An 18,738-nucleotide genomic window follows, 5' to 3' on the forward strand; every position below is an offset into this window, starting at 1 on the left:
GCGCTGCGGCCTGTCATTTCCGTTTCCGTGCCGTACTTTTATATGTTCTACTATCAGGCTGCCCTACCGGAAAGTTGATTCCAGCACTATTGCACGACGGCTTCAACAAATTTGGTAAAAGCTGTTTCATTTGAGATCGGAGATGGAACAGCTTCTGAAGGTATTTTTATTGCGATATGTTTTACTGCGATATGTTTATGGACACTGCAGAAAATTTTGCCGTTTTAGTCACTGTCATGGTAAGCACAAATAAACAGTGAGGCAAGATCGCCCACCACACGCCAGACGCTGTGGGTGCGAGGCAAAGCTTCAGAGGGTGAGCAAAAGGTAATGACTTGATGCGCGCCGTCTTCCTGCGCGCGATCTGTTGGATGTGACCTAACCAAGATCACACTAGACGAAGAGGGCGCAGGTCCTGCCCTTTAGTCCACCGTAGCTACGCTAGGCGGTCAAGAGGGTTGTGACCCATGCTGATCATCAGACAGGTAATCTGCAGCGACTGCAAAGACTGAGCGTGAGACGAGATGTCTGTTGGCTTCGTGCATGCTGTCTACCCAGCTGCCAAGTGCTGCAGGTGGCGTAATATTATGTTTCCGAGACGTAGTGAAGCGACAGTCGGCACGAAGCGTTAGCTTCCCGCTGCCGGCGTTCTTGACAATCTTAGTGTTATGACAGCGAGCGTTCGTGGTTATTTTGTTAGATGTATTCATGTTTTCCTGTACCCGCGTGACTCCATGCTGGTCAATGTACTTCGCGAATGCTTACTGCAATTTGTGCGGCTTCGTGTACTTGCTCACTACTCAGCAATCGCTATCGATGCATCGCGTTTCGGGTAAAATTTCAATTTTTTTGCTGCAACAAGTGAATGTACGTATTAGTCCAGGACACTCTGAAATGGAAAGACTTACCGGGAAGAGCATCAGCTGAAAGTTTACCAGTGGCGAACATGACGTCACGAATGTTGAGGGGAGCGTAGTACACTGTGCAGATGGCCTTAGTAGTTGAAGTGGAGGAGAGAGCGTAGCGCAGTGGTGACACGTACCACTGTAGACTGGACAAGTCACCACGCATTTCCATGTCGAGGCAGGCAAGCTCTGTGAGAACTTTTGAAGCACCACCTAGAATAGACACTAGAATTAGCTAGACAGCACCGTCTATTTTCATGGCTCAGTAAATACCAATGTTGCGTAAAAACCTAGCACCGTATCTTGTTTCCAGAATTTTTCACGCCAGAGGAGCGGAAACTTAGGCTTCTTGCTTTACTACATTGATTCCAGTATGCCAATCACGGTATAGAATGCAGAAAGCATTTATCTTTCTCACTAAATTTGGGCAGGTAAAAAAAAAAAAACAGAGAGAATCTATATCGTTTTGATGAGCAAGAACCTGACAACTATTGTGCGAACCAGATTGTCGCAGAGGGAGCTTTTCACTAGCGGTCTACAAACATTTGTCAACACCGCACTTACGGAAGACAGAAAAGAATTGTTTTTGAGTTGCACGTCGCACAGCCATATTCTGGTTGCGTGAGACGCCATAGTGGTGGAGGTTTGCAATTATTCCCATCTTCCACAGAATTTTGCGTTCACGCAAACTTAGCACCCGATTTTTTTCGCATTCTTCGAAGCAGGACGCGGCGGTTAGATCAGGTAAGCTCACCATAAACTTAGCTGAAGCCACCATGAAAAACAAAAGTACAGCGCGAAACCGGAGCACGATAATTCCGGCAGAAACCATCTGAGCATAATTTTCGATATTAATATGGTTATCATTGAAGTAAGCTTGCGGCCAGCGTATTGTTACCACTCAAACACGTCGCGTATAAGACGTGTACTGCAGCCAAGCTCATCGCTCCTTGCTTTGATGATGATGATGATGATCACTTATTGGCATCCCTTCGGAAACTGGCCGGTGACAAATAGTCGCCTAGCCTCCTTGACTTACTCGGGTACGGTATACATACAATTCATCCTAGCATTTTTGAACACATCTCTTTAATCTCTTTTTCTCTTCCTCAAAACACCTGTCTTTAGTGCCGCTACCTATGCTTGTAACGGATCTGACCGCATCAATCTCTTCACTGACTTTTTCCCACCGATACTTCTGAACACGCGGTGCCATCTCGCGGCACAGACATGAAATGCACGCTTGGTGCATGTCTAAATATACGTTTAGACATGATGTCTGAGTATATATATTTTGCCCGTTCGATTTACATAAAAGAAATTGTAAATGCTCATATTTTATCATTTAACAGCGACAGATGCTCATTAACACTTGCTTAATTACCGAAGTTGGCATGAAAAAGGTTCAGGGAAGACCGGAACATATCCAGTATCAGATATTATGGGATGAAAGTTTCTCCAGTGGTTAGTGTGCAACCCGGTTTCCTTATAGAGCAGCCCGACACTCTTCTATAGATTGCTCAGTGGCCCAAGTAGGTGTGAAGGAGGTTAGACGTGGATAGCTAGACAAGCACATAAGGAGGCGTACCTCCAACTAGATGAAGTCTCCAAAGAGTGCTAATCACAATAAAATACTTGGAGGCAGCGCTCGTCTATATTATTATTATTATTATTATTTGCTTTCAGGACATTAGCATTCTTGGGGTACTTCGCGGACTTTCGGGGGCTTACTATCCATGTTTGCTTCTATCTAATCATTTACCGCAGCCTGGCTCACTATGTGGTACATGGCTGAATGATTAGAACATCGCACTGCTTTACTTATGGCAGGGTTCGAACCCTGCCGTCGGGCGAACTTGAGTCACTGAGTATGCGTCAATGTGTGCATTTGCGCTGCTCTTCAACCAACTCTTTTATCGCCGACATCGGTTACTGTAGGTGTGGGACTGGGTACGTGCCGCGAGTAAATAAATGTACTGTGCGAAATTAAACACAAGGACGTAGTAAGGGACACGGACAAGCGCTTGCCTGCGTCCCTTACTACGTTCTTGTGTTGAAGTTAGCGCAGCACATTTATTTCCTCACAGTATGAACCAACTCGCCCAACAAAAAGTCTTATTGGGTATGTACCGCTCTTCAGTAAAGCTTTTCATGCGAATTTGAGTCAATGGTCATGTTCGAGTACATATGTACCACTCTACAATGACAAAACAAAAATTGATGGGGCTGCTACATTCACATGGAGACGGATTACCAACGAAGCTGTTTAGGCTGCATACATGGGATGCATGCACTCCGAAATCACACACATTTTTTTTTCCTGCGACACCACCCTACGCCGACACAAGCGCCGCCGCGGTCGCCTCACCACCCACGCACATGCCGCAACCGCTCCTGCAGCCGCGCCCGCAACCCCGACGCTTGTGACGTAATAACCTCAGAAGCGCAGGCCACGTGCGCAGGCGTCATCGCCCCTCTCATTATTCGCCCAGCAGGATTTAAAACAAGTGGAGCGCATCAATTCCAACTTGCTACACTAAGTGCTCTTTCACACACACACTCACACACACACACGCACAGACATATATATATATATACATATATATATATATATATATATATATATATATATATATATATACGCGTATATATGTATATATATAGTCTTCTCGTACGACGGTGACAATATATGGCTTGATTTCGACCCAAGATATTAAACTTATATTTGGAAGCTGGCGGAGTGCATGAAGCCTTTTTTATAGTTTGAGAGAAAGAGAAAGAAACCTTTATTTGAGGTAGCGATTTGTCAGTCGAGGTGGGAGGGTCCTTTATTCCAGGAACCCTCTGGCTTGGATCGCCCTCCGGGCCTGGGCGACGAGTTCGCGCTGGTCGACCAGGTCCGGCTTGGAGATCGCAGCCTCCCACATTTCAGCGAGGAGGTTTGGGTCTGCGTCTGTTGCTATTAGTTGTGGCGCTGTAATATTTGCTCGGGCGTTCTTGCATTGCATGAAGAGGTGCGCCAGGGTGCCTGGCACGTTGCAGTGTGGACAGATGTAGCTGTATAGCGTCGGGTGGAAATTATGCAGTAAGCTTCCGTGGGTAAAGGTATTGCTCTGGAGTCGCCTGTAGTCGGTGCCTTCGTTTCTTGTTAGTTTTGGATGTGGTGGAGGGTAGACCCTGCGTCCAAGCCGATAGTGTTGTAGCAGTGCTTGGTAAGTTAACGGTATTGTTTCCGTTCCCTCCTCTGATTTGGGTGGGTGGGACCTGTCTAGAATATCGTGCGGGGAAGCCCGGTTGACGCTTGCGCGGGCCACGGTGTGTGCCGCTTCATTCCCCTCGAGTCCCTCGTGTCCCGGAACCCACATGACGCAGATGTAAGGGGGAGGAGTATCGCCACGTTTCAGTAAGTTGATCGCTTTGATGGAGATCCTGCCCTTCATGTAGTTGCGTGCCGCTGTTTGAAAGTCGGTTTATAGCTTGGAAATATTTATTTAATAATACGAAAGACAAGGGAGTGGGAAGGGTGGGTCCCCAGTCCAGGACTCCAGTGGCCGGTGCTGTACGCTCAGCCTGGTCCAAGAGACCATTCTGGATCTGCTTCACCTCCGCCACGGGTCGGCCCGGTATTGAGCTTTCTCCGGGATCGGCCCATGCATTCATGTCCACGCGCCGTGATGTCGGACATAAGCCGGCCAGGCTACCCCTGTTAAAACGCGTGCTCGAGGTGCCCACGGGGGCTAGAGGTAAACAGTTTCACTATAAAAAGATCGTTTAAATTTATCCGATGCTAAGGGGAACCGAACCCAATATTGACATGTTTGAACAGCGCAAATGACGAGGACTGAAGGAAGAACACAACACAGGCGCTTCGTTCATTCTTCGTCTTTTGCCCTGTGCAAACATATCGATATTGAATCGCCAACTCGACCGAGCTCACACCTTACCGAATCGAACCCACGCCACACGGCAGCCACAAATGCACTGGGTATGCGCTGCTGTTCAATGAACCTCTCGCCAAATTGAAGATTTGTGTATATGCCACAGGGTGTATGGCAAGCGAGAGAGACAGAAGTAAACTTTTTACAGACGTATTAATTATTGAGACCCAGGCAGAGGAGCTAGCATGGAGGCCACGTGGCCGCGACGTGGTAGGCCCACTCTGCCAGCAAGACTTAGCATTTTGGGTCATCAGTCTTGATCGTACGTTCCCAGGCCTCGAGCATGGCAGCTTGCCGAAAAATCGTTCTTGATGGGGGGTTGGATGGGCACCCTCAAAGTATGTGATTTTGGTTTACGGTTAGCGCCACAGTGCCTGCAGTTAGGCTTACGCTCTTGCTTGGAAACTTCAGCCAACCTTTTAGGGCTTAGCAGGGAATCAAGTCTGTACCCGCTGTACAGTTGTGGCCTGCTCCCGGGAGAGAATAGTACTCGGGAACGGATACGCTCTGCGCGAATTATTGCATAATTCGTTTAATTAGTGATATATCAGGATAGGTTCAAGCCGTCCATCCGGCTCTAGCGATCCCATCTCCCGGTTATTGGCCGCTCGGGCAGCTAGGTGAGCTGCTTAGTTACCTAAGTAGCCGGAATTCGCTGCCACCCATATTAGATGGATAGTGTCCCGAGTTTAAGAAGTCTCCTTGAAGTGGGGCCGATTGTTCCAATATGGTAGCTTCCTATGGCCAATTTAGACTCGGAGACAAGGAATTGAACATCAGGTAGAGACGTGCCCATGGAAATTGCAGCCTGTTCCGCCTCCACAATGTAGAGAGTTCGACCGTGGTGGAGCTAATGGTCCGACTGCAGCCATCAACGGCAGCGATTGTGCAACGGCCATTGCCCGCGCTAGCAACGTCCACGTATATGTCCGGTCTCGCCAGAAAACGTGCACCCTGGCTTTACGTTAATCCATGTTGTCCTTTCCCATGTTTTGGGGGAGAGGGGTAGTGGTAATTCTGGTGCGGATGTTATTAGGAATTCGGCAGCGACGTGTGATGTCTAAAACGGGATTGTATCCTAGGGCGCAGAGTATTTCCTATCCTGTGGCAGTTCCGGATAGCCTGATCATCTCTGACCATTTCTGTGCTTCAATAATTTCCTCTGCCATTTTTGAATGCCAAGTGCTAGCAGCCGATCACTGCTGGTCCATTTTGGCAAATCCAAGGGCCTGTTTACAGACTGTGCGCATGAGGATGTTGATCTTGTCTAGGTCAGCGTTCGTGAGATGCAGGTATGGACACACGTTAGCTATCCTGCTTATTAGGAAGGCCTGTATTGGTTGGTGTGCTTCTTTTTCTTTTACACCATGCCGCCTACTTGACACCCTTCTGAAGAGGTTATTTAGCTGCCTGGCTGTCATCTGAAGCCGCCTAATGACTTCGTGATTGTGCGTGTTTTGTTGAATCCATAGTCCAAGTATCCGAATTTTGGGTACTGGTGGGACCGAATTTCCGCCTACTTGTACGTGAATCTGAGAAATCCTATCGGAGTCTGAGACCGTTTTACTTTTATTCCGCATGATGAGCAAATCGGACTTCTTCGGCGAGCAGGTTCAGCCGTTTCGGCGTGCGTGCTCTTGGATAGTATACGTCGCCGCCTGCAACGACTCAGTGATTTCACCGTCCGACTCAGTGCAGGTCCAGACCATTACATCGTCGGCGTATATTGCATGTTTTATGCGGATGATCGTGTCAAGGCTGGCGGATAGATCTCTCATAGTGACATTGAAAATAAACGGAGAAAGTAGGGCGCCTTGTGGCGTGTCCCGTGTTCCTAGTTCCTTGGTGTCGCTTTTCATCTCCCCCGTATGTAGTGTAACGATGCGCCCCTTCAGGAAAGGAGAGACCTACCTATAGGGCCTATTGCCAACGTTCATTCCAGAAAGGTTTTCGAGCACCGCCTTGTGTGAAACGTAATCGAAGGCTCTCGAGTATTGTCCTCGGCGCACGGATGGGTGCCCGATTGACAATGTCTTTTTGAATTTGCCAGAGGATGCCCTGCGTAAATAATTTAGGCCGAAATTCAATCATGGTCGCCGGAAAGAGCTCGTTAAGTTCTGCGTGATCAACTAGTGTGTTGACGACCACATGTTTCATTGCCTTCTCTAAACAGGAGGTCAGTGAAAGTGGCCTCAAGCTTTCCAGGTTAAGTTCTTTCCCGGGTTTCGGAATGAAGATTACCTTGGCATGCTTCCATTTTTGTTGGATGGTGCTTTCATGCCAATGTTTGTTCAGTAGTTCGGTGATGTTTGTAATTGGTTGATCGTGCAGAGTTCTGAGCATCTTGTTTGTAATTTTGTCCTTCCCGGCGGCTGATGTCGTGTGTAGTTGGTAGAGCGCTGCGCGAACCTCCGCCTCCGTGAATTCCTCGTCTAAGGCTGCATTTGCCTCTCAATTATGTTCTCGATACACGTTGTCCTGCTTATCCCTGTTGAGATAGCGTGCTGCGAAAAGATCGCCAGGGAAAGCGAGCAGAATTTTCTGGATTCTTTTCTGAAATGAACGTTGTGGGTGATCCGGGTTAAGCATGTGCTTAAGGAGGGTCCATGGGTCCTTTATCCCAGGCCACCACTGATCCCAAACTCAGTTATCCCAGGTCCCAAAGCTGTCGCCATGGCATGTTGCTTAGTTCGTTCGAATAGGCCCGTATTTCATCCTCCAATTCTGCAAGTTGTTTCTTAAGATCGTGGCTGAATTTGTTGCTCATCCGTCTACTGTGAAGGTCCTGATGTTTCTCCCGCAATTTTGATTTTGGTATAGGGCCCTGCTCCTCAAGAAATGCTTCTACCGTTGCATTTTCCGCATCTTGTACGAGCTCCTCGGTCTATATGCAAAGAGGTCGACGATGTCTGTGAGCGACTAGCGGTTATGCACGTATCGGAAGGCATCCCACTTCGTGTGCCTAACCAGTTGTGTTTTCCTGTTATATCCTTCGGAGGGCACGGTGATGGTAATCGCGGGAACAAGCCTCAGCGCTCGCACACACAGGCGCGAAGCACTTTTCGTCTCAGAGGCAACGCGCGGAGTTCTGAGCAGCGCCACTATATTGCGCAGCGTGTTTAAAAAAAGGGGGCGAAGGAGGGGCCCAGCGGCTGCATGGCGCATTTCTAAGCATACGCACGTACCGGCCGGCTGTGCATTTCGGAGGCCATGTTCATGCTTTGTGGTGGCGTCTCTAGATGGCGCCGAGTTCTCTTAAGGGCGCTTGAAAGAGGAGTGCTGGTGCAGTACACGTCTGATAAATAACTCGCTTCGGCGGCGGCAATACGTTGTGTCGTTATATTGATTTAATGCTAAACGCACTGCCATCGGTGGTCATGGTGAGATGGGTTCTGCCGAATGTTTGGTTTTTTCGATTACGTTTCTTTGGATACTTCACGCGCTTTTCAGTGTCTATCTATCGGAGTGCATAACCATTCGCCGGCCAACTGGAGATGTTGAGCTGAAGGAACCGGGTTCAAAACAAACCGTCGGACCAACACGAGTTAAAGGTTATGCGGCACTGGATATGTGCCGCTGGCTATGTGCCACTTAGCAATAAGTCGCTTTGGTGTCATCTTGGGTCGTTGGGTACCTGCCATTGATTATGTACCGCTGTTCAATGACAAACAAAAAATACCTAAATATTTCTCTGGTGCTAGACGGAATCAAACCTACGTCACTAATTTTGAGAATATCTTCTCTGGGTGTATATTCAGGCGGTCTCCACATGTGAACTTTCAGGCAGTGCCGCTAGTTAGCGCGATGTGTCAGGCGGAAATGACACTACGGAATTTAGCGACACTACAGCGTGTCGCTGGAGTGCTTCAATGCTAATCACCATTCATCGTTAGCTTGGTTCTGCCAGAATTTGTTTTTGTTTCTTGTCATCGTACACAATGTAGACGCCTCTAATCATCTAACAAATCCTCTAACTTTGGCATGCCAATTTAATAAACACCCTATTCAATAGAAGAGTTCGCGTAGCGCTCCCCGACCCTTACCGTGCACAAAATATGAGTCAAATAAAGTTAACCTTGCCATTTTAATCGTTTTAAGGACGGCTGTAGTCTCCGCATATATGAAAAGACCATTTCCCTCCGCTCCTCGACTCATCACATTTTCTTTCGCTCATGACACAACGGAACATTAGCACGGTTAAAGGGGGAGGCATCTAAATAGAAAAACTAAGGAACATTCTAGTAGGTACTTCGCTGGGCCATGTAAGTGCGTTTTCCTCGGCGGATAGTTGCCGCTATATTCTTGACCTCCATCCGACTAGAAATATCGAGCGGAGGCGAATACTTTCATCCAACCGGAGGACTCTCGGGTGGACGACCCAGGAATAATCGGCTGCCGCTCACGACGCCGCAAAATCGCGCGCAAGTTTTCCACAAACTAATTGTAAAGGTTACCTCCTCATTCGCAGTGGCCATTAATGGATGATTCCTGCTAGCCCCCCTGTAGTTGTTTTTGCTGACGGCAGCACGACACCGGCTTCGCTGGTGTGCAGATATTGCGAAGGCTTCTTTAAACAGTTTCTGCGGGGTTTCTTTTTTTTTTAATTGGCAATTTCATTCTTTGTAACCATCGTGATACGAATATTTTTATCTTCCATGAAGGAAATGCCACATGAAATTGAAACGCTAAAGATTCATTGTAGTTTGTGAGATCGAATTATTTTAAAATATCGGTGTCCCAGGGAAACCCTCTAACGTCGCCTCTGAAGTCACGACAAGCAGTTCATCCGGCTGTCTGGTGCAGAGTTTCGTTTTATATGTCGCTGAGATTAAAGCTTGAGGTAGTTGTTTAGACTTTTGTCATTGTAAATCACTCTGAAAGGCATGGACTGAATTAACCTGTAAGGCACACATAAGCACTGATGTGTTCGATGTAGGTTCTTTTTCTTTCCTAATAAATATTACATCTATGTTTCTGTGTATACTTTACTATGTTACCTGTGACAACGAAAAAAGAGAAATAGAATCATATCCATTACATGAAAGGAAATCCAGTATCTATTCTCATAATTTCACTGAATTAATGCCAAGAGAGTTAAAAACTGACAAAGAGCATGTTCTGTCCATTGTACACTATCCAACAGAAATATCAGAAAGAGGGTAGTCTTAAAAAACGCTACGGCAACGCTTTGTATTTGCTGAAGGCGGCAGAGTACGAAACATACGTGATCAGAACGCTTCAGGCGGGGCAGTTTGCATGACACTCGAAAATTAAGGACAATGACAGTGAGAATAACTATGCTAGACTCGTAATTGTAGACAGCTGAACTTGTGCCCTTTATACATTCCGTTTCCCGCTTGGTGTCTTTTTTTCTATTTTTTCTAGGCGAATCACCCCTTAAGACATCGAAGACTCATCAACCTTTCATTGTGGTTTAATAATGGCCAAATTTATTGACGCGCGTACTTGTTTATCATATTCCTGCGACCGTTTCTGACAGGCTAACTATTACAATGTTATCACATCAGCATAATAATCGTGCTTCTGTATCGGAGCTCTCTCGAATGTTTTTCCCGATTCTATAGAAAGATAGACTCATGTTTTTGTTGAGGTTGCATGTGCCACGCGAAGAGTCTTGTACATTCCCGAGCGTACGTGAGCACCACCAATAAAGCTAAAATGTGCGATAAGTCACTTATGAATACATACGTCACTTATGAATACATACATTATTTGCTGATGATTGCGTAATCTATCGTCCTATTACTAACGACGCTGATTCTCGCACTCTCCAGTCCGACCTTAACGTCATTGAAACTTGGTGTAATAATTGGCTAATGTCCCTCAACGTAAAAAAAACGTCACTACTTACTTTCCATCGTCGCCAATCATTTATTTCAGCTAATTACATTATCGCCGGGTCGGATATATGTGCTGTGACTTCATATAAGTACCTAGGAATTAACTTGTCCAATAACCTCAGTTGGTCCTCGCACATTCGCAACATTAGCAATGATGCCAATCGTGCACTATGCTACCTGCGCCGTAATCTACGTCTTGTTCGGCCCTCAGTAAAAATACTCGCATATTTAACAATCATTCGACCCAAACTGGAATACGCATGCTCAGCGTGAGACCCACACCAATCTAACCTGGCAACAGCACTAGAATCCATACAGAATCGTGCAGCAAGGTTCATTCATTCTGACTACTCTTACCACACTAGCGTTACTAAACTTAAATCATCTCTAAAACTTCCAACCCTAGAGCAGCGCCGCAAAACAGCAAGACTGTGCCTCTTTTACAAATTTCATCACTCACTACTTCATCAGACCGACATCACGCCTGCGCATCGCACTTCATCCCGTCATAGCCATTCAAATGCTGTTTATCCCCCTCCAGCTCGCACCAACGCTCATCTTAACTCTTTCTTCGTTCAAACAGCGAAAGACTGGAATCATCTACCTGCTGAAGCGGTGCACCGCTCCAGTCATTCATCGTTCAAGGCATTCATCGAAAATATGGTCTATACATGCCTACCCCTCATGTAAAACCCCAAATGGGGTTTTACATGGGGTTTTACAGGTACCAAGAAATAAATAACTAAATAAGTACGCTCGTATGAATACAACGCTCGACCCGTAGATCCCGTTTCGACGACCATGGACTGCGCCCGCCGCTATCAATGCGTTGATAATCACTCGTCTTTTTTTTTCGTTTTTTCTGTTCACAAGCATGCGCAAAAAAAAAGATAAATTTGGGACTCACAGTTTTTCTACTTTTTAATACTTCACCGTCCCTAGAACGTAACAATATCAAAGTAGATTTTAGGGCATTCTTCTAAAAACCCACGTCAAGAAACAGTTGTAACCATTTCTTCAGAAACGTTGCTCACGTTTAGTTTCTGTGATAATAAAATCTATGGTGAAATAGCCAGTTTAACGCAGAATGTACTGCAGAAGTAATCATTCAGTGACTTGCAGAAATGATTTAGCCAAAGTAATACCCAACTTGAAATAAAAGCCAAGTGACGTGACTGAAGTCGCTGTCGCTCTTGTCTTTCGCCTGTGAGTGAACAGTGCACGAATGATGTCTACTGGCGATGCGACAAGCAGACCGCGATACTCTTGGTGATCTGTTTCGGCTAGCAAACGTCCCTAATAATGGTGGTGTAACATCTAATGTACACTTCAATTTACCTGGTAATGCGGTAAGTGTCGTGCAGACGACATGTCATATGGCACTTTTGTCTAGGAACCAGAGCTTCAGATGCAACTTGATCCCGATGCGCTAATTTCTGGACCTAGCATGTTTTGTGGACCTGTACTATTAAACATAAGCGGGGGAAGGGACCTAAGTCTCCTAAGGCTCCTAAGTAATCTTCAAAGAGCACTGACAAAAGCAGTGGAGTAGCAAGCAATTTTTTTTTGGGGGGGTGGGGTGGGGGATGTTGTCGCACGTCGTTTTCTGCCAGGTATCCCTGGTAAACAAAAATTTCGGAGGGAAGGCGAGAATAGAACATGACTACAGTACTTGACAGTGCCGCAGATGAGTTTAAACAACCGTTGACAGTATTCTCTTATACTGCAGCACGCTCACTCACCTCCACTGTGAAACAACTACCGCGCTTACCTAACTACAATATCATACCTTTCTACGCTCTTGGTTAACAGCAGCCTCTAGCGGGTGGTAAGGTTCACTAAATAATAAAGCGTAAGGCGTGCTTGAAAATTTTGCTAGCGTTTAGGACGTCACGATAGTGGAGAATTGACGAATAGCAACACTTACTTTTCAGTGGGCTTCCCTGTCTGAAGGATCCCCACTGCCCGTGACGGTAGATGTTCATGACAAGGTCCTTCACCAGTAAATCATTGTAGTCTGGGTTTCTCGGGCTAAAGTCAATTTCTTCTGAATCATTCAAGCTTGCGTTGAACAGGCATCTGCGAGAAAATACCGAATTACCAGCGCAATTTCATTCTTGGCTAGACGGCTTCCCAACTGACACAGTACGATACTTTGGCGATGATACGGTAATTCGAGGAAGTCGAAATGGAAACCAGTCAGCTTTTGTAAGCAACCCGGTATTTATTGTTCGTACTTATTTGGCACGGTCGACCATCGGTGGACTGACTTGTCTAAAAAAGGAAATGTGGTTTTCGAGAATAAAGGTGTTTATAAAATTTATTTCTATAAGGCGATGCTTCCTTTAAGGGCCTGCTTCCGCTTCCGAAATATACCTGTCAGCTAGCAGGGCGCATAATGAGCTCATTGACACTCCACTAACCGAAGCGCGGATCAATAATCATTCGCACACTCACCAACAAAAACTGTTAGCAAGGGACGGGTAAGAATAACAGAAGTTGGGAAGGATGATACGTGCGTCTCCTAATGATCGGTTTACTATACTTAGCTTCGCTGAAGCACAGTAAGGTTCTGTGGTGAATTGTACAGATTGTCTGGAGAAGAAGCGTAGTGGCCGTCCAATGACGCATCCCGCGAGCTAAAAGGGGGCAGAGTCACCAGTAGCAGCGCCTAAACATTTTTTGTGCTCTGACAGGAGACTTCCAATACGTGTACTTGGAGGCATTTAAACCAGGTTCTGACGTAATTGTGGTAATTTGATTCCCTGATTCGCCCACCGTGCGCGCCGTTTGTTCGATACCGTAACGGAGCCTAGCCCGCGTTTCTGAAACATGCACGCTCGCACACGCCGTTTCCTTTCACAACTGGAAGACCTCGACCTCTAATAAGTGTGCTGGCAAGCTTTCAAACCTGTTTACGATGTGGATGTGGCTGTGGTGATACAAGCTTTTGTATTGGAACCATATCCACGCCTTTTTACACAGCGCGAAGAGAGAGGCGTCACGCTCGGAGAGCTTGGCACGAGCCCTCCCGATGCATCAATTTGATGGCCCCAAAAAGGATGATTGCTAAACGAAAAGATCCGAATGGCAGCCGTTCAGGAAAGCGCTGTCTGACCTTGGGGCAGTCACAGAACATCATTGAGCACTGAAGATGCAACAGGTACAATTGAGCTTATCCTTGCATTGTTCGCATCTCACGAACACCATTCTTTTGCTCTCCTCCTATGTTCATCACAACGCCCCAGAACAGTAGCAGGGTTAAAATGGGAGAAATCTGAATGTGATACAGAAGAAAAATTTAGACTAGGTACTTTGCTGGGGCATATACGCGCAGTCACTTGGAGGGGTATTCGTCATCATATTCTTGACTACTGTCCGACTATACATAGCAAGCAGACATTAATGCTTCCTTTAACCGGCTTCGAGAAGTGGTAGATATGGATCACGGCACCGCTATGATCGTTAATAGAAAACCGCAAAATCCAGGTGAGGAGTGCTGTCTGCAGCCCTTCTGGAGCTTTTTGACCATTTCTCAGAAGATGTTTCATTTTCTGAAACATGCTTTCACTTTTCTGAATGTTACAGGCTACAATATGGAAATGATACATGCTTGCATGTGCATTTAAGGAAATCGTGCTAGGTCCCATTAAGATCCCACACACAGGGCCCACAAGGTGGTGGAATCGAAGGCTTAAATTGCAACAGCCGAATCAAAAATAGCTTTAAAGGCCGGCCAATACACTTATTAGACATCTAGGCACTACATCTGTGATCGGAGACAGTGCGTGTGCGCGTGTAATTATGGAACATGTTCTAGACCCCGTGACATTCCAAATACTACAGGACACTTGACTTACCCTACGTGACATGCACTTCTCTGCACTTAAAGAAAGATTCACCGCAATACTTCGCGAATGTTTCTTCTCAAAACAGCAATGTATTGCGGCGAACTTGCGTGTAAGAAGCTTTCATTGCTCCTTCAGTGTGTTTACATCTTGTATATTTTATCCAAGTTGCATCCCCTGCAATGGCCGTGTATGCAACGGTGGCATGTGAGCCCAAGCACGCGCTCGCGTTTTATATTTTGTGGCTTGCACTGTAAGGTCACAATGATAAACTACTTACATTCTTTAAGCGTCAAGTTGGACCCACAGTAAACTATGGATATAAAGAATAAGCCCGCAGCAACCTATTTACGATGCCTACCTAAGGCGGCTTCCACCGGTCTCCATGCGAAGGCAGTTTGTCAAACCAACCACACCACTGATACCGCCGTCCTCGGCGAGCAGCCAGAGGTTATGGCCTGCTGGCTTTTGTTCCACTTCTGCAGCCTTGGCCTTAAGTACCTCCACCCAGTCGTATTTCGCACTGCTTACCCTGAGGAGGAATGGGTTAGCTGCCTCAGCTGTCACGACAGTTCTTCTAAACAAGAGTAGTGCAGATATGCTGTTCGACTTTCGGCCAACCAGCTGGAACCCATGAGACCGGAACAGTGATTCAATTATTTCAATCGAGTGCACTGCGAAATTGCACTTTCCAATGGACGACATGAGTTTTTCTGCCGCCGTCATAGCGGTGCGGTGGAACACAATGGCAAAGCCTTGCTTTTTGCACAGTTTCGAGAACTTCTCAATGAAAATATCGATGCTGTATGAACTCCAGGGGTAGAGGCAGGCGACAATCAGGTCAGCGTCGTGCAGTCGTTCATTCGAGGCTGAGATGTGATCCCACATTACTATTTTGGTGCCTTGTGGGACATTCTCTGGCGTGACCTTATCCATGGTATGGCGAGCCACAGTGTAGTCGATCTTTAGGAGCATATTGCTCATGACCAACAACGAAGACACTCGGGGAGCCAAAATGCAGTGAGTTCCTGGGGCTGTGGTCTCAAGAACTTGAATTGACTTCAGGCTAGTGTTCTCTACTACGACGTCAAGGAGGTGCCTAAATGGATCCTCTTCAGATAGTGCTGTCGTCAGAATGTCAGTTTCAAGTTCCTTTTTATAAGCCTCCACTGCAAATTGAATGATATCCTCCGGTGAGGAAGCGGAAATCTTCAACTGTTCCTCTACGGTGGCAAGGACTCTCAAAAGGCCGTGGTTTCCAGCGTCATTATCCAGAAGCCTTCGAAGGATTTCTTCGGGAACATGGTTATTCTGTTCCTTAAGTTCAGAGATACCGTACTCATTGCTGCCGAGGTTCTTGAGAACACGTTCGGCCAGGCCATTGCAGATGTTCATGTATTCTTTAATGCATGCTTGCCTCTTTTGCTGGCTCAACTCGTCGTCTATGTAGGGTACAAACTTGTACTCGTTTACGATTGGCGTATTGTCTACGATGCGCTTTATTGGGGTGCTTGTCTTTAATCCTTGTACAGCTACACCTCCAGCTTGACACGTGTTGAAGGAGACGTCGTAAACAACGTCGATGCCTGCACAAGAAAGCGTCCAAGTGTTACATTCATTGTTTTTCCAGCTCTAGAATTTTGCACACAATTAAAGCAGCAGTTATTTCCATGAAAAAACTACTTGACCAAGACTGCGGTAGCAAGCACAACAATTTCTACTGACACATTTTCTCCTATCAGGGTGGCTTTTCCGGCGCCACATATTGACAAACCAAATAATTTTTTGGGGCTGATGAGTACGCATTGTTCCTAAGCAACCTCACAAATGACGTTGATGGAATGTCATGCGATATTCTGAAAAAGAGACAACTAGCAGATAAGCATTTAATTAGGTGGCACAGTAGCCGGAGCACAGTGGAAAATAAAGGAGTGGTCGTAATTAGCGCGCCGTCATTTAGACGAGGAAGATTACAGTTGGAGGAAGTGATGGTATAGGTTGTATGTAGAATCTATTGCAAGGGAAACATACAGAATAAGAGAAATTCGGGAACGTGTCGTTACTGTCAACTGAAGTTCTATTGCATGTCATTGAAATATACATCACCGTGCAACATAAAATGAGAAAAATGCGCCTGCCTTCGTTTGATAGTAGCGCTGTGTCACCTACTTTCTATTGCCTTCTTTGTTTCGCTTACGCTTAACTGTGCGTAAGAGTGCAGTAAGATACATGACGTAGCACCTTATTCATTGTCCCGCTTATGTCACATTCGTCGTGCGATCAAACGAATTTTCAACAAGCGGGAATATAGCGCTTCAGCCGTTTTTGTAACAAACTTTGAAGACCATCACGGTCTGGCGGACATTACCGTTATCACGGTATTCTTAGCTTCCGTGAAGTTCTTGAGTACGAGCCGTTATATCCGCTTTATAAGTGCGTCTACGTTTATTGTTACGGTTATCGGAATCACTGTGTGTTGTTTTGGCCTCTTAGACATTTCATACGTTTCGTGGCAATCATGCGTGAATCAATAGAGGGATTGCGCGTGAGCACTGTCGATGTCGCATTGCGCTTTTCGACTGTCTATTCATTCACCTGTTCACAGCGAAGTGAAACTGCGGGCAAGCGTATCAATTTCAATTACTTCACGGTTCCTAAACTCTCAAATAAACACACAGTGATTGGGAAGAAGTAGAGAGAGAGAAGAAGAGAAAAGGCAGCGAGGTTATTCAGGTCCTTAGTCTCCGGTTTGCTACCCTGCACTGTTGTTGCGAGATAGCGGTTAGAAAGAAGACAGAGAGGAAAGGGTTAAAAAACGCACACACAGAGACGCACGCACAAAGGGCGTTCCGGCTGGAGACGTTCTCAAAGGCCGTTAGATTGCAAAAAGAGCAGTAGCGCTTGCACGGCCTTCTTCTGTGACATTAGGTCCTGTCGATGGTGTAGAAGTCCTTCTTGCGATAGTGGTCGGTCGTCCAACTGGTTGAGCTCGTGGCGAAGGGATTCCCGGTGTGGAATTTTCTGCGGGAAGTCGCACAAAATATCGCCAATCGATTTCTCATGGCCGCAGTGGTCACAGGTTGCGGTGTAAGCCAACTCTATGCGGAACGCATAGGCGTAGGTAAAAGCAACGCCCAACCACAGTCGATACAAAAACATGGCGTTTCCACGCGAAGCTTTTTTGTGGGACTTGAAGGCTTTATGTGGGGTCAAGAGAGTATAGCCGGGAATTCCTGAAATGTGGCTCATTCTATTATTACGTGGTGCACTGGCAAGCAAGCAGGCGGAGCTTCCTTGCTGCGTCAGTTCTATAAAGTGGTACTGGTACTTGGTGGCCCTCAGTATGGGCTGAACGGGCAGCTTGATCGGCCCGTTCATTGCCGATAATCCCGCAGTGACTTGGGAGCCATTGCAAAGTTATTTCATGCTCGGCATCACGTAGATGTTTCATCGTCTCTGTCATCTGAAATACTAGCTGTTCGTGCGGTCCGCGCCCTAAAGGTGACAGTAGACTGCAGCGGCGCCTTTTAATCGCAAAAGGTCGTCCACTTATGTGGTGGTTCATCACAGTAGTAGTGAAGGGCAGTAAAGGGCGCTGCGAGCTCTGCTGCCGTCGATGTTCTCGCGTGAGTCGTCTTAAATTTGATGGTCGTAACTTTCGCTGGTATCACGATTCCGACAGCGGAGCTGTTGGCAGCACAGATCCATCAGTGCAGATATGCATAGAGTCAGGTGAGTTCTCGTACAAAAGCAGTAACCTGAGCTGTTTAAGGACTGGTGCTGACAGATCAGCTTTTTTCGTGATGCCAGGTATTGTCAGGTTGATTTTCTCCATCTACCATCTGTCAGCAAGCCTACCAAACTTTTGTACGCGCTCAGCTGGAATAGGCTTCATCGATCTGGTCTCCTTATCAATAATACATAATAGACAAATTTGAATCCATCCAAAATCGTGGTGCCCGCTTTATAACTTCTAGTTACAGTCGTCAGTCTTTCAGTCAGTCTTACAGTCAGTCAGTTACCCAAATTAAACGCGATGTTCCCCTTCCAGACTTGGATTCCCGCCGCTCCGTTGCCCTTCTATGCCTTTTTCATAAATACTACTATACCTTGTGGTCCAGTCATTCAATAACTCAGCATTGCCGGGCGCCATCGCTCTATGGAATAGTCTTCTAAATGTTGTTGT

The 18,738-nt window shown here is 46.4% G+C and overlaps 1 protein-coding gene across 1 annotated transcript in view; it reads right to left on the reverse strand.

The window, feature by feature from the left end:
- The window catches only part of LOC126524738 (fatty acid synthase-like), a 307,228-nt gene that overhangs the window by 91,515 nt on the left and 196,975 nt on the right, over positions 1–18,738 (reverse strand). Inside the window, exons 15-17 of the mRNA XM_050173018.3 lie at positions 14,914–16,138; positions 12,632–12,783; positions 909–1,118 (exon numbers count right to left, since the gene is read on the reverse strand). Of these exons, the coding sequence (XP_050028975.3) occupies positions 909–1,118; positions 12,632–12,783; positions 14,914–16,138 (1,587 nt within the window). The remainder of the gene's footprint in view (positions 1–908; positions 1,119–12,631; positions 12,784–14,913; positions 16,139–18,738) is intronic.

Source organism: Dermacentor andersoni, chromosome 3, assembly GCF_023375885.2.
Source record: "Dermacentor andersoni chromosome 3, qqDerAnde1_hic_scaffold, whole genome shotgun sequence".
Taxonomy (NCBI): domain Eukaryota; kingdom Metazoa; phylum Arthropoda; class Arachnida; order Ixodida; family Ixodidae; genus Dermacentor; species Dermacentor andersoni.